This window comes from Oncorhynchus mykiss, chromosome 21 (genome assembly GCF_057628025.1).
Source record: "Oncorhynchus mykiss isolate SJ-2025 chromosome 21, ASM5762802v1, whole genome shotgun sequence".
Classification (NCBI taxonomy): Eukaryota; Metazoa; Chordata; class Actinopteri; order Salmoniformes; family Salmonidae; genus Oncorhynchus; species Oncorhynchus mykiss.
In genome coordinates, this window is record NC_143042.1 from 14,838,704 (window position 1) to 14,861,812 (window position 23,109).

Here is a 23,109-nt window from a genome sequence, read left to right on the forward strand (position 1 = left end):
CCAATGTATTTTCTCTGTTATTACAGTGGACTTTATACAGTGTTAGAAATACAGTACATCTACGTTGCTTGATCAAATGTAAATTTCTGTTAGTGTATCAAGTTCACATTTGTGACAATAATTTGCAGTACATTTGGTAAATAGGAATCAACTCATGATTATTGGCGCTGGACAATGGCTTCACTAAAGTGCATGGTTCAGTACAATATCCACTGACCTCTGATTGATGAGACATGAAGATATGTGGTTAAAGAAACAAAGAAAACACCAAATATATCATTGTAACCTGTGTCAGTGAGTTCTCCCAGTTCCAGGCAAAGCAGGGAACCTTCCGAGATCCCAATGCATTGTAAATAAAGTCCTGTTTTCTATGTGGTACCTTAAGAGTTTTGGCAGCCTAATCCCCAATTGTGTAAACAAAGTTCAATGTGTTTCTGTATGTACAAAAGCCCATAGTTCCTGGTATGGACATGTTGGGTAATTTTGTTGGATTTCAGTGCTACAGTACAAGTAGATACATTAGGATGTGGTTTTACCTCCTGGTCTATGTCAATTTGGATAAAACCATTTGCTAAATAACTAGGCCTACATGACTTGGTTTATGAAGTTGATTCATGTACAACAGCCATCAACAACATGAATAAGGACAAGAACCCCACACCCCTCCCCTGCTATCCATGAGCCTGTGTTTATGACTGTAATAGCTGCCACAGTCAACACACCATGATACCAGGGAAAATGATAATATCCAAATGTTTCTTAGGTTCATAACATGGATACTGTCATACTGTCACACCCACAACGGTCTCTGTCTGTCTCGATACTTACAGTTCCCTGAAGGCTGTCACTTGGATGTGGGCACATCATTCTACATTGATGTGATTTCAAATCAAATCAAACTTTATTTGTCACATGTGCCAAATACAACATGTTTAGACCTTACCATGAAATGCTTACTTACAAGCCCTTAACCAACAGTATAGTTCAAGAAAGAGTAAAAAAAAATATTTACCATATAAACAAAAGTAACACAATAAAATAACAATAACGGGGCTATATACAGGGGGTACCGGTACCGAGTCAATGTGCAGATGTACAGGTTAGTTTAGGTAAGTTGTACATGACTTGTCTAGTTAAATAAAAAAATAAAAAGCTAGGGGTGAAGTGACTATGCATAGATAATAAACAGCGTAGCAGCAGTGTAAAAATGTCTATCTAAAGAGTTTGGTCGCCATTTGATTAATTGTTCAGTAGTCTTATGCCTTGGGGGTAGAAGCTGTTAAGGAGCCTTTTGGTCCTAGACTTGGCGCTCGGGTACCACTTGCCGTGCGGTAGCAGAGAAAACAGTCTGACTTGGGTGACTCGGGTCTTTGACAATTTTTTAATCTTTCCTCTGACACCGCCTAGTATAATGGTCCTGGATGGCAGGAAGCTTGGCCCCAGTGATGTACTGAGCCGCACGCACTACCCTCTGTAGCGCCTTGTGGTCAGATGCCGAGCAGTTGCCATACCAGGCGGTGATGCAACTGGTCTGGATGCTCTCGATGGTGCAGCTGTATAACTTTTTGAGGATCTGGGGACCCATGCCACATCTTTTCAGTCTCCTGGGGGGGAAAAGGTGTTGTCGTGCCCTCTTCACGACTGTCTTGGTGTGTTTGGACCATGATAGTTTGCTGGTGATGTGGACACCAAGGAACTTGAAACTCTCGACCCGCTCCACTACAGCCCCGTCGATGGTAGTGGGGGCCTGTTCGCCCCGCCTTTTCCTGTAGTCCACGATCAGCTCCTTTGTCTTTGAGGGAGAGGTTGAGGGAGAGGTTGCTGTCCTGCTACCACAGTGCCAGGTCTCTGACTAACTCCCTATAGGCTGTCTCGTTGTTGTGGGTGATCAGGCCTACCACTGTTGTGTTGTCAGCAAACTTAATGATGGTGTTGGAGTTGTGTTTGGCCACGCAGCTGTGTTTGACCACGCTCCTGTACAGGGAGTACAGGAGGGGACTAAGCACACACCCCTGAGGGGCCCCAGTGTTGAGGATCAGCGTGGCATATGTGTTGTTGTCTACCCTTACCACATGTGGTGGCCTGTCAGGAAGTCCAGGATCCAGTTGCAGAGGGAGGTGTTTAGTCTCAGGATCCTTAGCTTAGTGATAAACTTTGTGGGCACTATGATGCTGAATGCTGAGCTGTAGTCAATGAACAGCTTTCTCACGTAGGTGTTCCTTTTGTCCAGGTGAGAAAGGGCAGTGTGGAGTGCGATTGAGATTACGTCAGCTGTGGATCTGTTGGGGCGGAATGCAAATTGGAGTGGGTCCAGGGTATCAGGGACGATGCTGTTGATGTGATCCATGACCAGCCTTTCAAAGCACTTCATGGCTACCGACGTGAGTGCCCTGGGGCGGTAATCATTTAGTCAGATTACCTTCACTTCCTTGGGCACAGGGACTATGGTGGTCTGCTTGAAACATGTAGGTATTACAGACTCAGGGAGAGGTTGAAAATGGCAGTGAAGACAATTGCCAGTTGGTCCGCGCATGCTTTGAGTACACGTCCTGGTAATCTGTCTGGCCCTGCGGCTTTGTGAATGTTGACCTGTTTAAAACCTCTTAGAACTACCCATCCCGGATCCGGTATATTTGTCAGGTCTTGGTCACATCGGCTACGGAGAGTGTTATAACACAGTCGTCCAAAACAGCTGGTGCTCTCATGCATGCTTCAGAGTTGCTTGCCTGGAAGAGAGCATAAAAGGCATTTAGCTCGTCTGGAAGGCTCGCGTCACTGGGAAGCTCGTGTTTGGGTTTCCCTTTGTAGTCCGTATTAGTTTTCAAGCCCTGCCACATCCGACAGGCGTCAAAGCCTGTATAGTAGGATTCAATCTTAATCCTGTATTGACGCTTTGCTTGTTTGATGGTTTGTCTGAGGGCATAGCGGGATTTCTTATAAGCGTTTCTTATTAGCATCCCACTCTTTGAAAGCGGCAGCTCTAGCCTTTAGCTCTATGAGGATTTTGCCTGTAATCCATGGCTTCTGGTTTGGATATGTTCGCAGGGGAACTGTGGGGATGACGTCGTAGATGCACTTATTGATGAAGCCAATGACTGAGGTTTGTGCCCCCATCTCACCATTCTTGCTGGAGGGTGAAAATAATGGTAATACTGTTGTCACTAAAACATATTTTATTTGAGAATGTCAAGTCAATCCATATGAAGAATTATACATTGCAAATTCCTCACTGAAATGTCAATTTTATTCCTCTTCACTTCACTAATCTAATTTCCCTTATGTACAACAAACATTATTATTACACTACATTCATGCACCTACAAAACGTTTAGATTATAATTTGATATGACAATAGTAAATCATTGGAACGTTTAAATCTATCCTCATAAATTTGCTTTATGTTTTACTTTCTTCAGACAAATCAAACTATTATAACTTACTTGAATAACATTAAGTAAAATAACATTCTATTATGTATTATAAGGTATATAACATGTCATGTGATTTTTTTGGACCCTCCATCCCTCTCCTGCTGCATCATCATGGCTGGTCCTCTTCATCCAGACCCACACTGACCTTAGAAAACAAACACAACACTACACAGACTCTCACTGGAATTAGTTCATGAACACCTTACTTAATTTCCATAGTTTCAACGGGATGCAAAACCTAACACACTGAACAAGGGACTCTGAACAACAGACTAAACATAAGGAGGGTCATTTTGGATGAAGTTCCCGTTCTTAGCAAACTCCTTTCTAGATTTCAGAGACATCCTTACAATGGTCTGCTTGATTCTCTTTTCTAGAGGGACAATAAATAAGTCACTTTTCCTTCAATGTCCTTTTGTAGGCTGTAAATTACATTGGAACTATGTAATAACAAGACTCTGTTTAACAGTATGGGAATATTATCTCATAAGATAAACCACATGAACACACACTTGCATTAGTCCTTAGTGAGAGTGTTGGGAGAGAGGTGGCATCTGACAGTGGTGTAGTCTACATGAATCCATCTGACAGTGTTGTAGTCTACATGAATCCATCTGATAGTGGTGTAGTCTACATGAATGCCTCTCTGTGTCCTGCATCTGACAGTGCTTGTTAAAGTAGAAGCCTATTGGTGCTAAAATGCTATCCCTGCACCTGTCTTACAGATATAAATAACCCCAATAACCCCAATAAGATACCAGTCTTGGGGAGTATGTGGTCTAGCGGTAATGCCACAGTCTCTGGAACACGCCTTTGGTGTCGTAGGTTTGAATCTGGCCTAGTGCACTTTGATGCAACCTCTGTGTAACTTTCCCTACTGTCATACTCTATTTCTATTTGTTTATTGAAAATATATACTTAAAATAAAAATAATTTGAATAAATAAATAAATAAATAGAGATGATAGTCTTACTTCCAATGCAAAGGAACGATCTCTTCAGAGAGCAGTCTCTATTGTCCAGGGAGGAGTGTTCAGTCTCTATTGTCCAGGGAGGAGTGTTCAGTCTCTCCATGGCCCTTACGGGTCAGAGAGTCGCAGTTACTACCACCCAGTTGAGACTGATTGTCTGTCCTCAATTTTACAATATTAGATTGATTTCCACTAAAGCATTAAGGATACAGTATATAAGCATAAACACTCACATGGGTCGACCGCTCAGGTGTCACTGAAGGACTCATCCAAGGACTGCTGGCTAAAGAAGAGGTCAGGGAATGCATCTGGGAAAAATAGATTTGAGCTTATGGTTTAGAGAGCAGTGTTGCATAAATACAGCCCATCAGTGCAATAGTGTGTCAACATTACAGATGTCACAGACATCTCGCCTCCATGAAAAGTTGTTTTCTGAGATACCAGGTTCATTGTTGCTGACAGTTGAGATGGACTCCTTCAGTCTTGCTGGAAATATTGAGCAAGTCGATTTAGACTAGACACCACTTAATACCTCTCAAATAATAAGGGTACATTATGACCATTTTAATAGCTTTTGATTCATCACTCAATGCACTTTCTATGAAGAATGAAATTCCACACTGATCAAACAGAAATGAAAGGAAATTCAAAATAACAATAACTACATTCTAACTAAATAGTGTTCTGAAACAGTACCTATCACTATATTTTCAATTAATAACTTTTACTTTACCTTTCTTTACAATTGAAGCATTAAAGTAAATTACAGGTCAAATAACAACTCTTATGTGTCAGTATGTGTAAGTACAGTCTCATCATGTAATTGAGATGATAATAAGTAAATGTAGTAATAATATAAATAATAGTAGTAATACTATTAATAATAGTGGTTTAAAATTATAATTATTTGAAATGCAGGTTCCTTCCAGACCTTGAGTGTGGTAGTCTCTCTGGCAGATCAGTGTGGTGTCTGTCTGCAGACTGTCCAGGCTGCCATGGAGAGCCCTCTAGTGGAGATCTGTTGGACGAGAGGACATCAATGTACAATATCTTATACGACCAGGCCTTGTCATTATGTTTTGGCTCATTCTAAGGACTATTACTAGTAGAGTGAGTCTAGACTGTGTAAAAGGGAGGGAGTTAAATGGAGAAAAGAGCAATTCAGATAGTAGCCAGCTGTAGAGAGGGGGTGTCTGGGATGTATGTTGAGCCTTTTTCAATGGGGAGGTATAATCAGAGCTTTACATAAAATCATACATTGCATAGAGCTGACATGAGAGTCAAGACAGTAAATCTCTATTCCGCATTAAACCATGACAATTCTGTGTAATATCTGCAACGTTCTGAATGTTCCACCCCACTGAACAAGCCCCATAATAGGAGTTCCAAAGTTGAGCAATGCACCTTGACAGATGAAGGGTAATTCCTGATGACAGGAAGCATCCAGCCACTTCAGTTCTCTGTTACCAACCCGGACCATCTTACCACAGTGGCAATTCATGGGGTTGAGGGGGAAGCAGCTGTGCCACTCTCTGTACTTCACCACCTTATCAACATCACCACTGGTCCACAGCCAGGGGGCGCTCCACTCAAAGATGGACCGCTCCAGACCAATCCTCCACCCCCCCCCCCCCCCCCCCCCCCCCTCAAGTCAGCCTCCACGGTCTGGTTGGTGATGTGCACCAAGTTGGACTCTGAGCCACAACTTTTACAGAACTTCAGGGCATTTATCCAGCTCTTGGACTCGTTGAAGTAGTATCTGAGTATCTGTACATTACTTACTATTTACTTCACCACATTCCTAAAGACAAGTACATTTCACTCCCTACATTCTCCCTGACACCTGTAAGTACTTGTTACATTTTGAATGCTTTGCAGGACAGGAAAATTGTCAAATTATCAAGAGAACATCTACTGGTTCTGATCTGGCAGACTCACTAAACACACATGCTTCATTTGTAAATGAGTGTTGGAGTGTGCCCCTGACTATCCGTAATTTAAAAATATATGAAAATGTAAGGATTTTGAAACGATTCATACTTTTACATTTTATACTTAAGTGTATTTTAACAATAACATTTACTTTTGATACTTAAGTATATTTAGAACCAAATACTTTTAGACTTTTACTCAAGTAGTATATTACTGTGTGACTTTCACTTTAACTTGAGTCATTTTCTTTTAAGGTATCTTTACTCTTACTCAAGTATGACAAGGTCTTATCTTCCATTAAATGTCCAACAACTGTCATTTGTACACCTTTGTGCAGAATGTAGTTCCATGTTTGACACTCACCGGGATTGAGTGGAAAAGTTGTAATACTGGGGGAGGATGTGGGCTTCCTGTCTGGGGAAGTGGGACCTAATGAGGTCAGTTGTCCACTGGACGTTGAGGTTGGTGGTGTGGTGGACTGTAAAATAGTAGTGGTTGTTGGTGACATGGTGGACTGTCCATTAGTAGTGGTAGGTGGTGAGGTGGTGGACTGTCCATTAGTAGTGGTAGGTGGTGAGGTGGTGGACTGTCCAATAGTAGTGGTTGTTGGTGACATGGTGGACTGTCCATTAGTAGTGGTAGGTGGTGAGGTGGTGGACTGTCCATTAGTAGTGGTAGGTGGTGAGGTGGTGGACTGTCCAGTAGTAGTGTTAGGTGGTGAGGTGGTGGACTGTCCAGTAGTAGTGTTAGGTGGTGAGGTGGTGGACTGTCCAGTAGTAGTGTTAGGTGGTGAGGTGGTGGACTGTCCAGTAGTAGTGTTAGGTGGTGAGGTGGTGGACTGTCCAGTAGTAGTGTTAGGTGGTGAGGTGGTAGACTGTCCATTAGTAGTGTTAGGTGGTGAGGTGACTGTCCAGTAGTAGTGTTAGGTGGTGAGGTGGTAGACTGTCCATTAGTAGTGGTAGGTGGTGAGGTGGTGGACTGTCCAGTAGTAGTGTTAGGTGGTGAGGTGGTGGACTGTCCAGTAGTAGTGTTAGGTGGTGAGGTGGTAGACTGTCCATTAGTAGTGGTAGGTGGTGAGGTGGTGGACTGTCCATTAACAGTGGTAGGTGGTGAGGTGGTAGACTGTCCATTAGTAGTGGTAGGTGGTGAGATGGTGGACTGTCCATTAGCAGTGTTAGGTGGTGAGGTGGTGGACTGTCCAGTAGTAGTGTTAGGTGGTGAGGTGGTAGACTGTCCATTAGTAGTGGTAGGTGGTGAGATGGTAGACTGTCCATTAGTAGTGGTAGGTGGTGAGGTGGTGGACTGTCCATTAGTAGTGGTAGGTGGTGAGGTGGTGGACTGTCCATTAGTAGTGGTAGGTGGTGAGATGGTGGACTGTCCATTAGTAGTGGTAGGTGGTGAGGTGGTGGACTGTCCATTAGTAGTGGTAGGTGGTGAGGTGGTGGACTGTCCATTAGTAGTGGTAGGTGGTGAGGTGGTGGACTGTCCAGTAGTAGTGTTAGGTGGTGAGGTGGTAGACTGTCCATTAGCAGTGTTAGGTGGTGAGGTGGTGGACTGTCCAGTAGTAGTGTTAGGTGGTGAGGTGGTAGACTGTCCATTAGTAGTGGTAGGTGGTGAGATGGTGGACTGTCCATTAGCAGTGGTAGGTGGTGAGGTGGACATCTTGGCAGAGGGAGATCCAGTTGAAGTAGAGGTGGTGGTTTCAGGAGTAGCAGGATTGGCCACATCCCCAGTGGTGTTACTTTGACCTTCACCTGTCAAAATTAAATAGAACACATGCAAATAAGTGCCTGTTTCCTGTCATGTTGATCAATGAAATTAAAACAATGTACTCTATATAAAACATTTACATTTGTATTATTTGGGAGGATCTATACAAACTAATCATAAATTATGATTGACTGTCAACACGAGTTTGACAACACTCTCACAGGGTTCAATTTACCCCCATAGCACAGAGAATGACTTAGAACAATTTTCTACTGTCTATTTTCTGTAATAGTTCAGCTTTACACAGTTTCCATCTCCCAAACACATTGGATTGTCCCATTTCTGAAATGGTTCCCCACTGGACCAATTCCATGTGTTGTTCTCACTCTTTAGTCCAATCCAGGTGATCCCTTTAGTCACCTGATCAAAGGCATCCTGCTCTTTCTGGTTACAGATACTGGCTGGTTCTCCTTGTTGATAGTTACAGCCTCCGTCTAGTTCTTTGGTTTGGTCATCAGCTTATACACCTTCTCTGTTGTTCCATTGTCATGACGAACTTATGGGAAGAAAGGTGAAAAGTGATTTATCAGAATTCATGAGACACTTAATTAGAATAATATACAGGAAGTCAATTATAGGGGATATTTTGAGGTCGACATCCAGTGATTTGAAGTGGAAACAATAGTTGTTTTAGAGATAGAAAGAGAGAGCCCATACCGTATTGACACATGTAGGGTAAATGAGGTGTCACACAACTGTTGTTGAAAACGAGAATAAACTGAAACGGCACAGTGAATGTTGGGATGGCTGCCAAAGTCAGCATCCCAGTTTAAGAACATCAACTCCTCCCCATCAGACCACCTCCACTCTTCATCTGGATCAGGTTTATCTCTATGGAGCCCAATCCACACATCACCATTTAAATGACTCAGAGTGGATTGAATTGCCTTCCAATCCTGTTCTGTGTGTGTGATGGACAGGTTTGTGTAGTGTTGTCTGCAGTACTCGTGTGCCTCGGTCCAGTTTTTCTTCTCAGGGACGAGGCTGTACTTCTTGACTGAGTAGGGGACTGTTTAAAATACAGAGGAAAATGCTTATCAGACTGCTTGTTGTGTCGACTGGCAAACATGACCATCTTCATCTTCCACTATTGATTATAAAATATAGGCAACACATACTGTTTGATAGCAGAGTAATGTAGATTTAATTGATGAAAGCAGCAGAGCACGTGTCAAGGCCATGGAGAAACTAACACAACCTCCTTCCAAATTTCCAACCTAATTTCTGTCTCATTCCAGTTAAATTTAAAGTACTGGCACTTGTCATTATTGGTGCATTCCTGCCTGCACCGACTTGCATTTTGGGTTGCGATTGGCTGATTCTCAATATTGTTCCCCAGATAATGGAAGTATTTCACCACACAGACCGTCAGAAGGGACACAGGATAAAGCATCACTAGGCACCAGCAAAACAACATTACAGACTTTGTTAGGGAAAGAACACAATAGTGATGTATAAATGTAACTTTCATACATAGAGATCAAGACACAAATGGTTGACTTTCGCCTTTTTGATGGAAGTGGTAGGTATGCTCAAACATTCAATACACACACAAAATGTTAGGATTCAGGAACAGACAGCATTAACCATGAAAAGAGTTGGCTTGTTCACATCACAATACACACAAGCCGATCAACCCTTCATGTCCCTTTCTACTGTATGGTGACATCTGCACTGAACAAAATCCATTGACAACCAGTAGTATGAAGTGCAACACATACCTTTCACTACGCCCAGACTGTAGACTTCTAAAGGACTATTTAACCCGCTAGAGATCTCTGCTCTGCAGCAGTAGCTCCCACTGTCTGCAGGCTTAAGGTCTAAAATGGTGAAGTTCACCATCACAACTCCACTTATACATCTGCATTTGTTTTCTTGTGTGATTGTTGTGTCAGCTATGTGATTACAACAGGACCACCATTTGCAAGTACTGCTTGCTGTTTGGGGTTTTAGGCTGCGTTTCTGTGCAGATCGGCGGATAAGTACAGACTTTATAAATACATTTGATTGATTGATTGACATGGTATACACTTCGATTAACCGAACACGTACTTTGAAAGTAGCAAATACATTTAGAATCCAAGTCGAGGTAAAAGATGTGATGGAGCTTTAATTTCAACATATTTTCATCTCTAAATCTATTGATTCCCACATTGTCTATGATATGCATAATATACATATATATATAAACAACTTTGATTTAATATTAGATTTTACCTCTAGTCAGAATATTAAACAAAGAGCTCCATTCAAATCATTTAAAGGAGATACTATACGAAAAAGTTACAAAAGGTTATGTGAGTATCTCTTAAAAGAACCTCTTAAGGCTAGAGAGACTCTCCTGGCCAATAATCTGCGGAAATGCGCAACGCCAAATGCTAATCGTACTCGATAAAACTCAAACTTCCATTAAAACACACATGCAGGGTACTCAATTAAAGCTACACTCGTTGTGAATCTAGCCAACATGTCAGATTTTTTAAATGCTTTTCGGGCGAAAGCATGAGAAGCTATTATCTGATAGCATGCAACACCCCGAAATACCTGAAGGGAACGTAAACAAAAGAATTAGCGTAGCCGGCGCTACACAAAACGCAGAAATAAAATATAAAACATTCATTACCTTTGACGAGCTTCTTTGTTGGCACTCCTACATGTCCCATAAACATCACAATTGGGTCTTTTTCCCGATTTAAATCCGTCCATGTATACCCAAAATGGCAATTTATATAGCCCGTCTGAATCATGGAAAACCTCCGTTCCAAAACGCAACGTCATTTTTTTAAATTAAAAAAGTTGCCTATAAACTTTTACAAAACACTTCAAACTACGTTTGTAACCCAACTTTAGGTATTTGTAAACGTTAATAATCGATCAAATTGATCACTGGGCGATCTGTATTCAATTGCAGCTACTCTTGAAATCATGGTCCTTTGTCTCTCTCCCATAAGTCTCTTCCTGTTTACTGGATGACAGGAAGGGCCTATTTGTCATTTCACCAAGAATTTAAACAAATGAAAATGCCAGTACTGGCGACATCGAGTGGAAGTTGTAGGTACTGCAACCTCACCGTTAACTATTTTTGCTTGCAATAAACAATTCAGAGACTGGCGGATGAATACTTTTCTGTGGTTTTTGTGACCAGGTTTTTCTTGGGATTTCGCTTGCTGTTCACGTTCTGTTATAGTCACAGACATTATTTAACCAGTTTTAGAAACTTCAGAGTGTTTTCTATCCACACATACTAATCTATGCATATACTATATTCCTGGCATGAGTAGCAAGACGTTGAAATGTTGCGCGATTTTTAACAAAATGTTGAAATAATTCAGGGGAGCTTTAAGAGGAGTGCAAAATCATTTGATGTTTTCAATTGATCCAAGATGTTTAATGCGGCTTGAAATGATGTCACACCTACCCAGTTAGCTGTCCTCTTCCCTCCCCAGAGTTTGGTTGTGAGATGGGGAGACCGGGGAAAGAGAGGTGAGTTTATAAAGTTTCAATTAAGGTTTGTTTTCATGTGGTACCTGCAGGGTTATGGCAGCCTAATCCCCAATTTTGTAAATCAAGTGCAATGTAATTCTGGATGTACAAGAGCCCATAGTTCCTGGTATGAACACGTTGTAGCTTAGTTGGTTGGAGTTTAGTGCTACGGTAGAAGTAGTTCGGATGTGGTTTTACTTCCTGGTCTATGTCAATTTGGATAAAACCATTTGCTAAATAACTAGGCCTACATGGCTTCTTTTATCAAGTTGATTCATGTATAACAGCCATCAACTACACGAATAAGGACAAGACCCCCACACTCCTCCCCTGCTATCCATGAGCCTGTGTTTGACTGTAATAGCTGCCACAACACACCATGACACCAGGGAAAACTCTAATGATATACAAATGTTGATTAGCTTCATGACATGGATACTGCCATTCTGTCACACCCACAACAGTCTGTCTGTCTGTGTGTGTCTCTGTATGTACTGTTCCCTGAAGGTTACTGCTTGCTGTAATGGCTTTCTTCGGTTGAAAGAGAGTCGGACCAAAATGCGGCGTGTAGATTGCGATCCATGTTTATTAAACTGAAGCAACACGAATCTAAATACAAACACTACAAAACAATAAACGTAACGAAAACTGAAACAGCCTAATACTGGTGCACATAAACACAGAATCAGGACACAAAGGACAATCACCCACGAAACACTCAAAGAATATGGCTGCCTAAATATGGTTCCCAATCAGAGACAACGATAAACACCTGCCTCTGAGAACCACTTCAGACAGCCATAGACTTAACTAGAACACCCCACTAAGCTACAATCCCAACACACCACATACAAAAACCCATGCCACACCCTGGCCTGACCAAATAAATGAAGATAAACACAAAATACTTCGACCAGGGCGTGACACTTGCATGTTGGCACATAATTCTACATAACTCTGTTGTGATTACTGCCTCCATCTCACCATTCTTGCTGGAGAGTGAAAATAATGGTAATACTGATGTCACTAATCAAACATCTTTTATTGAAGAATGTCAACAGTCACATCCATAATTGTGTGTAACATGCTTTTTCTCATTACAATGCAAGTCCCTGCCTGAAATGTCCTTAACAACAGACTTGAAAAACCAGAAATGTCCTTTAAATTCCTCTTCTCTTCACTAACCAAATTACATTACACAAACATTATTACATTACATTCATACACCAACAAATATCTTAGATTATAATTTGGTGTTATATTAGTCAAACATTGTAAAGTCTAAATCAATCCTAATGTAAATTGACTTCATCATTTTACCTTCATACGACAAATCGAACTATCATAACTTGAATGACATTAACAAGAATAATATTGTATTACGTATTATAAGGTATATAATATATAATGTGGTTTCCTTGGACCTTCCATGCCTCTCCTTCTGCATTGCCTTTACTGGTCCTCTTCATCCAGAACCACACTGACCTAAGAAAACAAACACAACAGTACAAAGAAATAGTTCATGAACACCTTACTTAATTTCCAAACTGTCAGTGGGATGCAAAACCTAAAAACACACTGTACAAGGGACTCTGCACAAGACTAAACAAAAGTAGGGTCATTTTTATAACTGTAGCACCAAAAAGTGCTTACCTTCATCAGGGCTTCCAAGTTCAACTGTTGTGCGAAAAACATCTCCATTCGGCAGTTCTCTCCAGCGTAGGCCTTGGATGAAGTTACCATTCTTCACGAACTCCTTTCTTATCTATGAGATATGATCAAACTAGATGAAGCCAGCAACACCCATTTTAATTGAGCATCATAAATGTAATACCATGTGATGTCAGGTTTCTATTCCTAATCCTGAAAACAGTGAAATGAGTGAGGATAACATTGATTTCTGATGTGGGAGATGTAGGACTACTGTACCTGCTCCAACATCTGTTCCTTTACCACTGGGTCATTGAGGTCACCTCCTGTGTTAGATTTCAGAGACATCCTTACAATGGTCTGCTTGATTCTCCTTTCTAGAAGGACATAGAAATGGTATGATTCACTCAAATGAGGTTCACCTTATTTACAATAAATAATTCATTTTTCTTCCAATGTTCTTTTAAAGGCTCTATATTTCTTTGGAACTGTGTAGTAGCAAGCCATTGTGTTCGATGTTTACCAGCATGGAAATATTATCTCATAATAGAAACCACATGAGCACATATATATCTGAAAGGTGGGGAGAGAGAGGTGGCTGGAGTAGGCTACATGTAGCATCTCTGTGTCTGACATGTGACAGTGTTTGCTGCAGTGGGACCCTATTGGGGCTAAAATGCCATCCCTGTCCCTGTCTTACGACCCATAGTAACCCCAATAAGATGGCAGTCTTGTGGCCTGGCTGGTCTAGTGGAAATGCCACAGCCTCTGGCACACATGTCTATGGTGTCAGAATAGGTTTGAATCCAGCCTAGTGACCTTTGACACAACCTCTGTCTATCTTTTCCTCTCTCTATCTGTAAAAGATCAGTCAGTCTTACTTCCAGTGCAAAGGAACGGTCTCTTCAGAGAGCAGTCTGTCTTCTCCAGGGTGACGTTTTCAGTCTGCCAATGGCCCTTATGGGTCAGGGAGCAGCAGTTACGAGCACCCAGTTGAGGCTCAGACACACAGTATGGAAAGGGGTCCCCATTGGACCACTCCCACATTCTGGTAGAAGTCTTCCAGTAGAGTCCAATCCACATTTCAAACTGCCGTGTCTCTGTTATGCTTTGGAATGCTGTGTAATCTTCTTGGGTGAGGATGCTCGCTAAGTCATCTCCATTGGCTCGGCAAGCCGTCTGTGCCTCCTCCCACGTCAATGAACCTTGACCCATGTAGTATTTAAGCTCTGAGTTTAAATGTGTGCCTAAGGACAGAAAATACATAATTGTCCTTAAAGTGCCCTGAAAGACATGGACATTGATGTTAAATAAATGTACCTAGACGGTTGTCAAAGGATACTGTAACTCATAAAGGTGATATGATATGAAATGTACTATGTACTGTACCAAGGTGTTAAGAATGAATAACCCCCTTCAAGTAAAGTATTAACGTTACTTTGATGTAGTAGTTTACAAATATCAGACAAGGGAGAGAAGGGATGCAAAATCAACTTACTTTTCTGGCACACAAAGTGACATGAAATTGTGCAATATCTCAAAATCCAAACTTTTGCTTTATGTCCATGAACAACACACTTTGCATTTGGTGTATTCCAATAGGCCAGTTGGGGCCAAAAGGCATGGTATTGGGAGTGGACCCAGACTGCGTCAGTGAGGCTCTGTGCTGACACTGCTCTCAGAGCTGCTGTCTGGTCCTCAGCATTGAAGATGGTGGCCTGTTCATCGTAGTACTCCCTGCAGAACTTCTGGGCTTCATCCATGCTCCTCCCCTCGCTAACCAAAGTAAACACTGGTATCTCTACTGGTGGGCCTGTGTGGACAGACAAAGCACTGGGGTGATTCCTCATGAAACTATAACCAAAGAAGTTCATAACTCTTTGGGATTTTCACTAAATATATTCCATAGAATGGTCCTTTGGAGGAAGGACTTCTGAAATACTCTTAATGTACAAAACATTAGGAACTTTTTCAGGTCATTACATAGAATGATCAGGTGAATCCAGGTGAAAGCTATGGTCCCTTACTGATGTCACCTGTTAAATTCACATCAATCAGTGTAGATGAAGGAGAGGAGACGGGTTAAAGAATGATTTTTAAGCCTTGAGACAATTGAGACATGGATTGTGTATGTGTGACGTTTAGAGGGTGAATGGGAAAGGCAAAATATTTAAGTGCCTTTGAACGGGGTATCGTAGGCGGTGCCAGGCACATTTGTTTGTGTGTGTCTTGAGCTGTAACACTGCTGGGCTTTTCAAGATCAACAGTTTCCTGTTTGTTTCAGGAATGATCCACCACCCAAAGGACATCCAGACCATTTGACACAACTGTGGGAAGCGTTGGAGTCAACATGGGCCAGCATCCCTGTGGAACGCAATTGACATCTTGTAGATTCCATACCCCGACAAATTGAGGGTGTTCGAAGTGCCAAAGGGGGTTCAACTCATAATATAACTTACACCAATACCTATGTTCCAGACTGTGATCTCTGCTACTTTCAGCGTTATAGGATTCAAAAATCATGTTAAACAATAGTATTGTCACGTTCTGACAATCGTTTGTGTGTGTTTTCCTTGTTTTAGTGTTGGTCAGGACGTGAGCTGGGTGGGCATTCTATGTTGTGTGTCTGGTTTGTCTATTTCTATGTTTGGCCTGATATGGTTCTCAATCAGAGGCAGGTGTTAGTCATTGTCTCTGATTGGGAACCATATTTAGGTAGCCTGGGTTTCACTGTGTGTTTGTGGGTGATTGTCCTTGTTCTGTTGCGGTGTTACTTTGCACCAGTAGTAGGCTGTTTCGGTTTTCGTGTTACGTTTATTTGTTTTTATATTTGATCGTGTTTACTTTGTCTCATTAAACATGGATCGCAATAGCCATCGCTGCATTTTGGTCTGACTCTCTTTCACCTAAAGAAAACCGTAACAAGTATTTCCCAAAGAGTCCATGCAACTTATTCTGTGACTTGTTAAGGACATTTTTACTGCTGAACTTATTTAGGTTTGCCATGACAAAGTGTTTGAATACTTATTGACTCAAGACATCTCAGCTTTTCATTTTTAATTAGTTTGTAAAAATTCCTGGAAACATTATTCCACTTTGACATTATGGGGTATTGTGTAAAGGCCGGTGACCAAAAAAGATGCTATTTTTAATCCATTTTAAAATCAGGCTGTAAAACAACAACAAAATTAAAAAGTCAAGTAGTGTGAATACTTTCTGAAGCATCTGTATTCTACATCCATATTAGATTTCCAGTGGAATCTCTACTTGTATTAGTTTTATGGGGTGAATGAAGGGATCATATATTGAAAAATGTGCATAATCTAAAATAATATATTTTGAATATTCATGGTCATATTTTTCAATATGAATAAATGTATGTAAGAAATTTGATATTGAAATCAAAATACTATTCATATAACAGAGCAAGCGGTAAAGCTTCATTTGACTCCAATTTTTACTTTGTAGCACCCACAGATTAAAGTATGGAGTCCTAAAGGAGCCCTGGGTGAGGCCAAAATGTCACAAATATTCCAACTTCAGTTTCTCCAGTATTCTTTAAGGTACAAATTACAAATATTTGTCAACAATCCTTCCTCCAAAGGACGACATTTCTTGTTTTAGTTTTGTGAGCAATCACCCATGGACTGAGTGATCCACTCATTTTCAATTTTCGCCTAAAATGACATACCTAAATCTAACTGGTAGAAGATAATACAAAGTAAAAAATGTATTTTTGTATTTATTTGTACCATCATCAAATAAAGGCCATAATGTATTATTCCAGCTACAGGCGCAATTTTGATTTTGGCCACTAGATGGCTGCAGCGTATGTGCAAAGTTTTAGACTGATCCAATGAACCATTGCATTTCTGTTCAAAATGTGGAATCAAGACTGCCCAAATGTGCCAAATTTGTTTATTAGTAACTTTCAAGTTCATAACAGTGCGCTCTCCTCAAACAATGGTTTGGTTTTCTTTCACTGTAATAGCTACTGTACATTGGACAGTGCAGTTAGATAAACAAGAATTACATTTTTTTGTCAATATCAGATATGTCTATGTCCTGGGAATCAATCTCATGCTAATCGCATTAGCCTACGTTAGCTCAACCGTCCCGTGTGGACCCACCGATCCTGTAGAGGTTTTAATATAAAACCACATTGAATTTATCTCAATGATCTCAATTTAGAGCTTTTTTTGCAACTCCTTGACAATGTGAATGCTGACAATATGTTTAACAGTTGTACTTTTCTTACAGTTAGATTAGTCCATACCTTCCCTGCACCCATTCCTTGTGTAACCAGATATGACTCCTGGAATGTCTTTTGTAGTTGGTTGATCATCTGAGTACTTTTGATAGCATCGGAATCTGGTTTGAAAGTAAAAGTCATACTGATGGAATTCTTCTGTCATGCCTCTGTTCTACAATCATGTGTTGTAAACAATGTAATTGTGAACAAATACTGTATATAATTTTGATCTCGTGAATAGTCAGTCCTTGAATCCATAGCTCTGCATTTGACAGCAGTGACATTTCTCTAGCCCCACCCATTAACTATTTAACAAAACAAGTGGTTTGACCACCACCCAAACAGACAACCCAAATACTCAAATAGATTATACTCTTTAACCACGTAGCTGAAGTAGGAACACCCGGGGTTCTGAGTGCAGGCAAGCTGGCAATGATGTAGGTCCCGTTCATACGCCATCAGAATGTCGTTCCAAGGAAAGGCTTTGTCAACCACGAATCCCTGTGAGCAGTGAGCTGTGGAATAGGGGCAAATGTGGTTCATTTGGATAACAAGTCAATTACTAAAATCCTAAACTACCACAAAAGTGACAGAAATGGCTTTGTCCACGCTCAATAGTCCAATATTAGATTGACTTACACTAAACCATGAAGGATACATCTCAAATGACCTCTAACCTGTACCCCCACACACTGACTCGGTACCGGTACCCCCTGTATATAGCCTCGTTATTGTGTTACTTTGTATTATTTTTTACTTTGTTTATTTGGTAAATATTTTCTTAACTCTTCTTGAACTGCACTGTTGGTTAAGGGCTTGTAAGTAAGCATTTCACGGTAAGGTCTACACTTGTATTCAGCGCATGTGACAAATAAAGTTTGATGTGATATAGCATATAATGTACACTCACATGGTTCAACTGCTCTGGTGTCACTGAAAGACTCATTTAAGGACTGCTGGCTGAAGAAGAGAGCAGGGGCTGCACCTGGGCAAAGAAAACAGTCTAAACATTCCCATACTGTACATTTCACAAGAAAGACCCCCAAAAGTAATGTGTATGTTGAATCTGTAAAACATGTATCATTTGTAAATGCATTGCCTTCAGAAAGATTTCACACGACTTGACTTTCTCCACATTTTGTTGTGTTACAGACAGAATAATAAAAAAAATGACATTAAGATGAGAAGCAGACGTTGAGGAAAACCTGGTTCAGTTTGCTTGGTTTTTCTAACAATGACCAGCAATACATGTGACAGAGCTTGAAGAATTTTGAAAAGAATAATGGGCAAATGTTGCACAGTCCAGGTGTGGAAATCTCTTAGAGACTTACCCAGAAATACTCACAGCTGTAATCGCTGCCAAAGGTGCTTCTACAAAGTATTGAGTCAAGGGCGTGAATTGTTATGTAAATGAAATATGTCTGTATTTAATTTTGAATAAATTTACTACAATTTCTCAAAACGTATTGATGGGTGAGATTCTATTTTGATTTAATCCATTTTGAATTCAGGCTGTAACACAAGAAAATGTGGAATAAGACAAGGGATGTTTCTGAAAATCACTGTATGAATTGGATATGTGTCACAATAGATCAAATAAGGTAACTATATCAACATACTGTGGTCAGTATACATTGTCTAAATTATGTGCTGTTTTTAGTTTAAAGATGTTGGGGAAAAGGGAATACAATTCTTACCCAGAAACAGTACCACTGCTGTTGGGAGCCACATAGCCACTGAAAAGATGTAAAAGGGTAAAGAAGGTGTTTGTCTGTTTTAGAAAACCTTTTATGGAGATGTATAAGAAACAAGATGATATTAAGATTTTCTGACAGAGAAAATAGATATTGAATGCAAACTGTTATGGAAAAGAAGTCTCTCGTGACAGCCTTAACATTGAGTAGCTGATTTGGTTCTGGGTGCCGAGATTAATGTAAAAGCTATGTAAAATGGCCAGTGGATTTAACTAGGCAAATAGAGTATAATACTCTGGCTCATTTGACAGGGAAAGAGTGACTGAAGTGGATTTACTCAACCTTTCTCCTCCAATGACTCTTCTCCCAAAAATATTAAACGTGTGTAGTGTTGTGGTGCTTATAAATATAACTATATAGAATAGTGGATTGGATGATTTTCAGTGATTTCAAGACTAACTTGACCTTTACCTGTAACCTGAAACAGGAAAACTCGTTTTTTTTCTCAAATTCTTCCTCCTCAGCATCCTCTGGACAAATATTATACAATGAGGCATTCATCTATTAATGTCAGTGATACATAATCTGGTGTGTCATTGTAGTGTGTTTAGCTGCAGACCATTTGAACCAAATGTTATTAAGGACACAGGCCTGATCACTGATTTATGAGTTCAATTCCACCCAAGCTGGCTAGGGATCATACATTGATGCTGTGTTGAATATTCAAAGTAAAACAGTATATTTTGAGGGCAGAATCCCTTCTTTTTTAAACTTGACCTATATAGACTCGAAAGAAACACTACCGTATGTCATTGCTGAAGTGATTAGTGAAATCATAAAATGATTGCTGGTATGTTGTTGCAGTATTATATGTCAATACATATTCACTTTACATATGCAGAAACAAAACACATTTTCTGACTTATTTTGTTCTTGATTAATATCCCATAATGTGAGCTACTGTGATCCAAACTAGACATTTTTTCTAGATAACCTAGAATGCTTTTTGACACCAAAATATTAGTCATGATGTAAGATGTTATACAGTAAGAAAGTGCTTGTAATATCCCATTAGTAAAATTAAATGAAAACGTACTGTACTTTTTTGTCTCCTCTCCCTCTCCAAGGCTTGTTTGGCTTTGATGAGCAGACAAGTGGAGAAGTGCTGTAGCTGAAGTGTTTATAAAGAAGATCCGATCTCCTCCTTCTTTGAACACACCCTTGTGTCAATCAACCTCATGAAGCCTCCTCTCTGTTGTCTTGCTGAAAGATCATTCTAAATAGACTGGATGCACAAGAGTGTGTTCATGTTGCGCAGCAACTCACTGCCATCCTGAAGACAAACAATACATACGAAACGCCATCATAGCACTGACCCCATCATAGCACTGAGACTGCACTTGTGAAGGTGTTAAATTACCTTTTAATGGCGTCAGACCGAGGCTCTGCATCTGTCCTCGGGCTCTTGGACCTTGTGCTGCTTTTAATACCATCGATCACCACATTCTTTTGGAGAGATTGGAAACCCAAATTGGTCTAAACGGACAAGTTCTGGTCTGGTTTAGATCTTATCTGTCGGAAAGATATTGGGTTGTCTCTGTGGATGGTTTGTCCTCTGACAAATCAACTGTACATTTCGGTGTTCCTCAAGGTTTCGTTTAGGACCACTATTGTTTTCACTATATATTTTACCTCTTGGTGATGTCATTCCGAAACATAATGTTAACTTTCACTGCTATGCGGATGACACACAGCTGTACATTTCGATGAAACATGATGAAGCCCCAAAATTGCCCTCGCTGGAAGCCTGTGTTTCAGGCATAAGGAAGTGGATGGCTGCAAATGTTCTACTTTTAAATTCAGACAAAACAGAAAATCTGACAATTAATCTTGATGGTTGTACAGTCGTTTCAAATAAATATGTGAAGAACCTCGGTGTTACTCTGGACACTGATTTGTTTGACGAACATATCAAGACTGTTTCAAGGACAGCTTTTTTCCATCTACGTAACATTGCAAAAATCTGAAATCTTTCTGTCCAAAAATAATTCTGAAACATTAATCCATGCTTTTGTTACTTCTAGGTTTGACTACTGCAATGCTCTACTTTCTGGCGTTCCGATAAAGCACTAAATAAACTTCAGTTAGTGCTAAACACGGCACATAGAATAAGGGCACATAGAATTCACCTGGATTCACCTCATCAGTCTATGTCATGGAAAGAGCAGGTTTTCCTAATGTTTTGTACACTCAGTGTATATTACCATGGTGATTTGAACTCTAGACTTGGTCATATGTCATCCAAAAAATAGCCAATTGCAATTTGATGATGCCAAGCATACGTTGTCATCTTTATGTAAAGTGTTTAGGAAACATTGATCTTAGGACATTTTGATCCTACATGGGCTTAACAAATTGCAATGTCATCTTGGATGCATAAAAGCCTATAGTTCCTGATGGCTTATTTAGTTTAAGTTTAGTGTCACAAGTAGTTAGGATGTGGTTTTAATTCCCTGTCTTCTTGTTGATATGTATAAATGCTAAATACAGTTGAAGTCGGAAATTTAAATACAGCTTAGCCAATTACATTCAAACTCAGTTTTTCACTATTCCTGTCATTTAGGATTTAGGATCACCACTTTATTTGAAGAATGTGAAATGTCAGAATAAAAGTAGAGAGAATTATTTATTTCAGCTTCACATTCCCAGTGGGACAGAACTTTACGTACACTCAATAAGTATTTGGTAGCATTGCCTTGAAATTGTTTAACTTGGATCAAAAGTTTCAGGTAGCCTTCCAACAAGCTTCCCACAATAAGTTGGGTGAATTGTGGCCTATTCCTCTTGTCAGAGCTGGTGTAAGTGAGTCAGGTTTGTAGGCCTCCTTGGTATTCTTACATACAATCGTCCTTTTAATAGTATAACGTTTGTCTTATAGGTTTTAGGTGTTTATACCTCTCCCTGCATACTTTAAATAGTCCCTGCTCAGACTATCTCAGCACAAGGTAGTTTAATTTTAGTAATGGCCTCAACTTCTACGAGTCATTACAGACACGTCCGTATCCTTTCAAAATTTCAATGATCTGTTACCCAGTGCTGTCTAACATGAACGTATATACTTTTGTAATTAAACTTTCTCTACGTTAGATTATATAGTCGGTGTACCCGATACAAATCAGTCCCGTTAGTTTTAAGAATCAAGCCTTTCCCACTCTATTTTGACTAATGCTCTAGAATTCAGTCCATTAAAGTCCATTTTTTTAAGCAGGTTTCTTAACTTAACCCCCAAACTTATGAATAAAGATTACTGACCTTTTCCTTGCAGCTGAGATTTAATTTTGGTTGGATCTCGTCCCCGTTTTCTGTTGTGTACCAGTTCGCCACCGGCCTGAAATGGACCCTCAATGTTAGAGGGCAGGTGTTTGTTATTATAGAATTATCATCTGCAAGTGCACGGTGTTCAGTGTCCCCTGGAACGACAGTTAACGGGTATTGAGGTGCACGGTGTTCAGTGTCCCCTGGAACGACAGTTAACGGGTATTGAGGTGCACGGTGTTCAGTGTCCCCTGGAACGACAGTTAACGGGTATTGAGGTGCACGGTGTTCAGTGTCCCCTGGAACGACAGTTAACGGGTATTGAGGTGCACGGTGTTCAGTGTCCCCTGGAACGACAGTTAACGGGTATTGAGGTGCACGGTGTTCAGTGTCCCCTGGAACGACAGTTAACGGGTATTGAGGTGCACGGTGTTCAGTGTCCCCTGGAACGACAGTTAACGGGTATTGAGGTGCACGGTGTTCAGTGTCCCCTGGAACGACAGTTAACGGGTATTGAGGTGCACGGTGTTCAGTGTCCCCTGGAACGACAGTTAACGGGTATTGAGGTGCACGGTGTTCAGTGTCCCCTGGAACGACAGTTAACGGGTATTG

General features: G+C 40.6%; 2 protein-coding genes and 1 long non-coding RNA gene across 4 annotated transcripts; all 3 read right to left on the reverse strand.

Moving 5' to 3' along the window:
- Positions 1-6: 6 nt before the first annotated feature.
- Positions 7-11,054, reverse strand: LOC149973001 (uncharacterized). 2 transcript variants are annotated; one of them, XM_090213982.1, is made up of 8 exons: positions 10,727-11,054; positions 8,761-9,112; positions 8,464-8,599; positions 6,697-8,087; positions 5,333-5,419; positions 4,635-4,709; positions 4,405-4,508; positions 7-3,576 (listed from the first exon to the last, which is right to left on the reverse strand). In XM_090213982.1, the coding sequence occupies exon 4, from the start codon at positions 7,993-7,995 to the stop codon at positions 6,772-6,774; it is 1,224 nt and encodes a 407-aa protein (XP_090070108.1). In that variant the 5' UTR covers positions 7,996-8,087; positions 8,464-8,599; positions 8,761-9,112; positions 10,727-11,054; the 3' UTR covers positions 7-3,576; positions 4,405-4,508; positions 4,635-4,709; positions 5,333-5,419; positions 6,697-6,771. The 2 variants fall into 2 exon arrangements, with proteins under 2 accessions (XP_090070108.1, XP_090070107.1); XM_090213981.1 differs by having other exon boundaries at positions 7-4,508.
- Positions 11,055-12,609: 1,555 nt separating this feature from the next.
- Positions 12,610-15,036, reverse strand: LOC110501034 (uncharacterized). The gene is made up of 5 exons (XM_090214983.1): positions 14,735-15,036; positions 14,118-14,483; positions 13,516-13,613; positions 13,240-13,351; positions 12,610-13,071 (listed from the first exon to the last, which is right to left on the reverse strand). Exons 1-5 carry the CDS (start codon positions 14,997-14,999, stop codon positions 13,052-13,054), a joined length of 861 nt encoding a protein of 286 aa, XP_090071109.1. The 5' UTR covers positions 15,000-15,036; the 3' UTR covers positions 12,610-13,051.
- Positions 15,037-17,511: 2,475 nt separating this feature from the next.
- LOC149973002 (uncharacterized) lies at positions 17,512-18,474 on the reverse strand. The gene is made up of 3 exons (XR_016490416.1): positions 18,399-18,474; positions 17,862-18,003; positions 17,512-17,607 (listed from the first exon to the last, which is right to left on the reverse strand). It is a non-coding gene; the product is annotated as an uncharacterized LOC149973002 (long non-coding RNA).
- Between the last annotated feature and the right edge of the window lie 4,635 nt (positions 18,475-23,109).

What these genes read in the sequence shown, in the direction of transcription:
- LOC110501034 (XM_090214983.1), bottom strand. Translation starts at nt 14,999, where the DNA reads ATGGATGAAGCCCAGAAGTTCTGCAGGGAGTACTACGATGAACAGGCC. An exon ending in TCACTTTGTGTGCCAGAAAA is followed by an intron (nt 14,484 to 14,734) that starts GTAAGTTGATTT and finishes TTCTGTCCTTAG; the next exon opens with GCACACATTTAAACTCAGAG. An exon ending in AGGAACAGATGTTGGAGCAG is followed by an intron (nt 13,352 to 13,515) that starts GTACAGTAGTCC and finishes CATATCTCATAG; the next exon opens with ATAAGAAAGGAGTTCGTGAA.
- LOC149973001 (XM_090213982.1), bottom strand. Translation starts at nt 7,995, where the DNA reads ATGTCCACCTCACCACCTACCACTGCTAATGGACAGTCCACCATCTCA.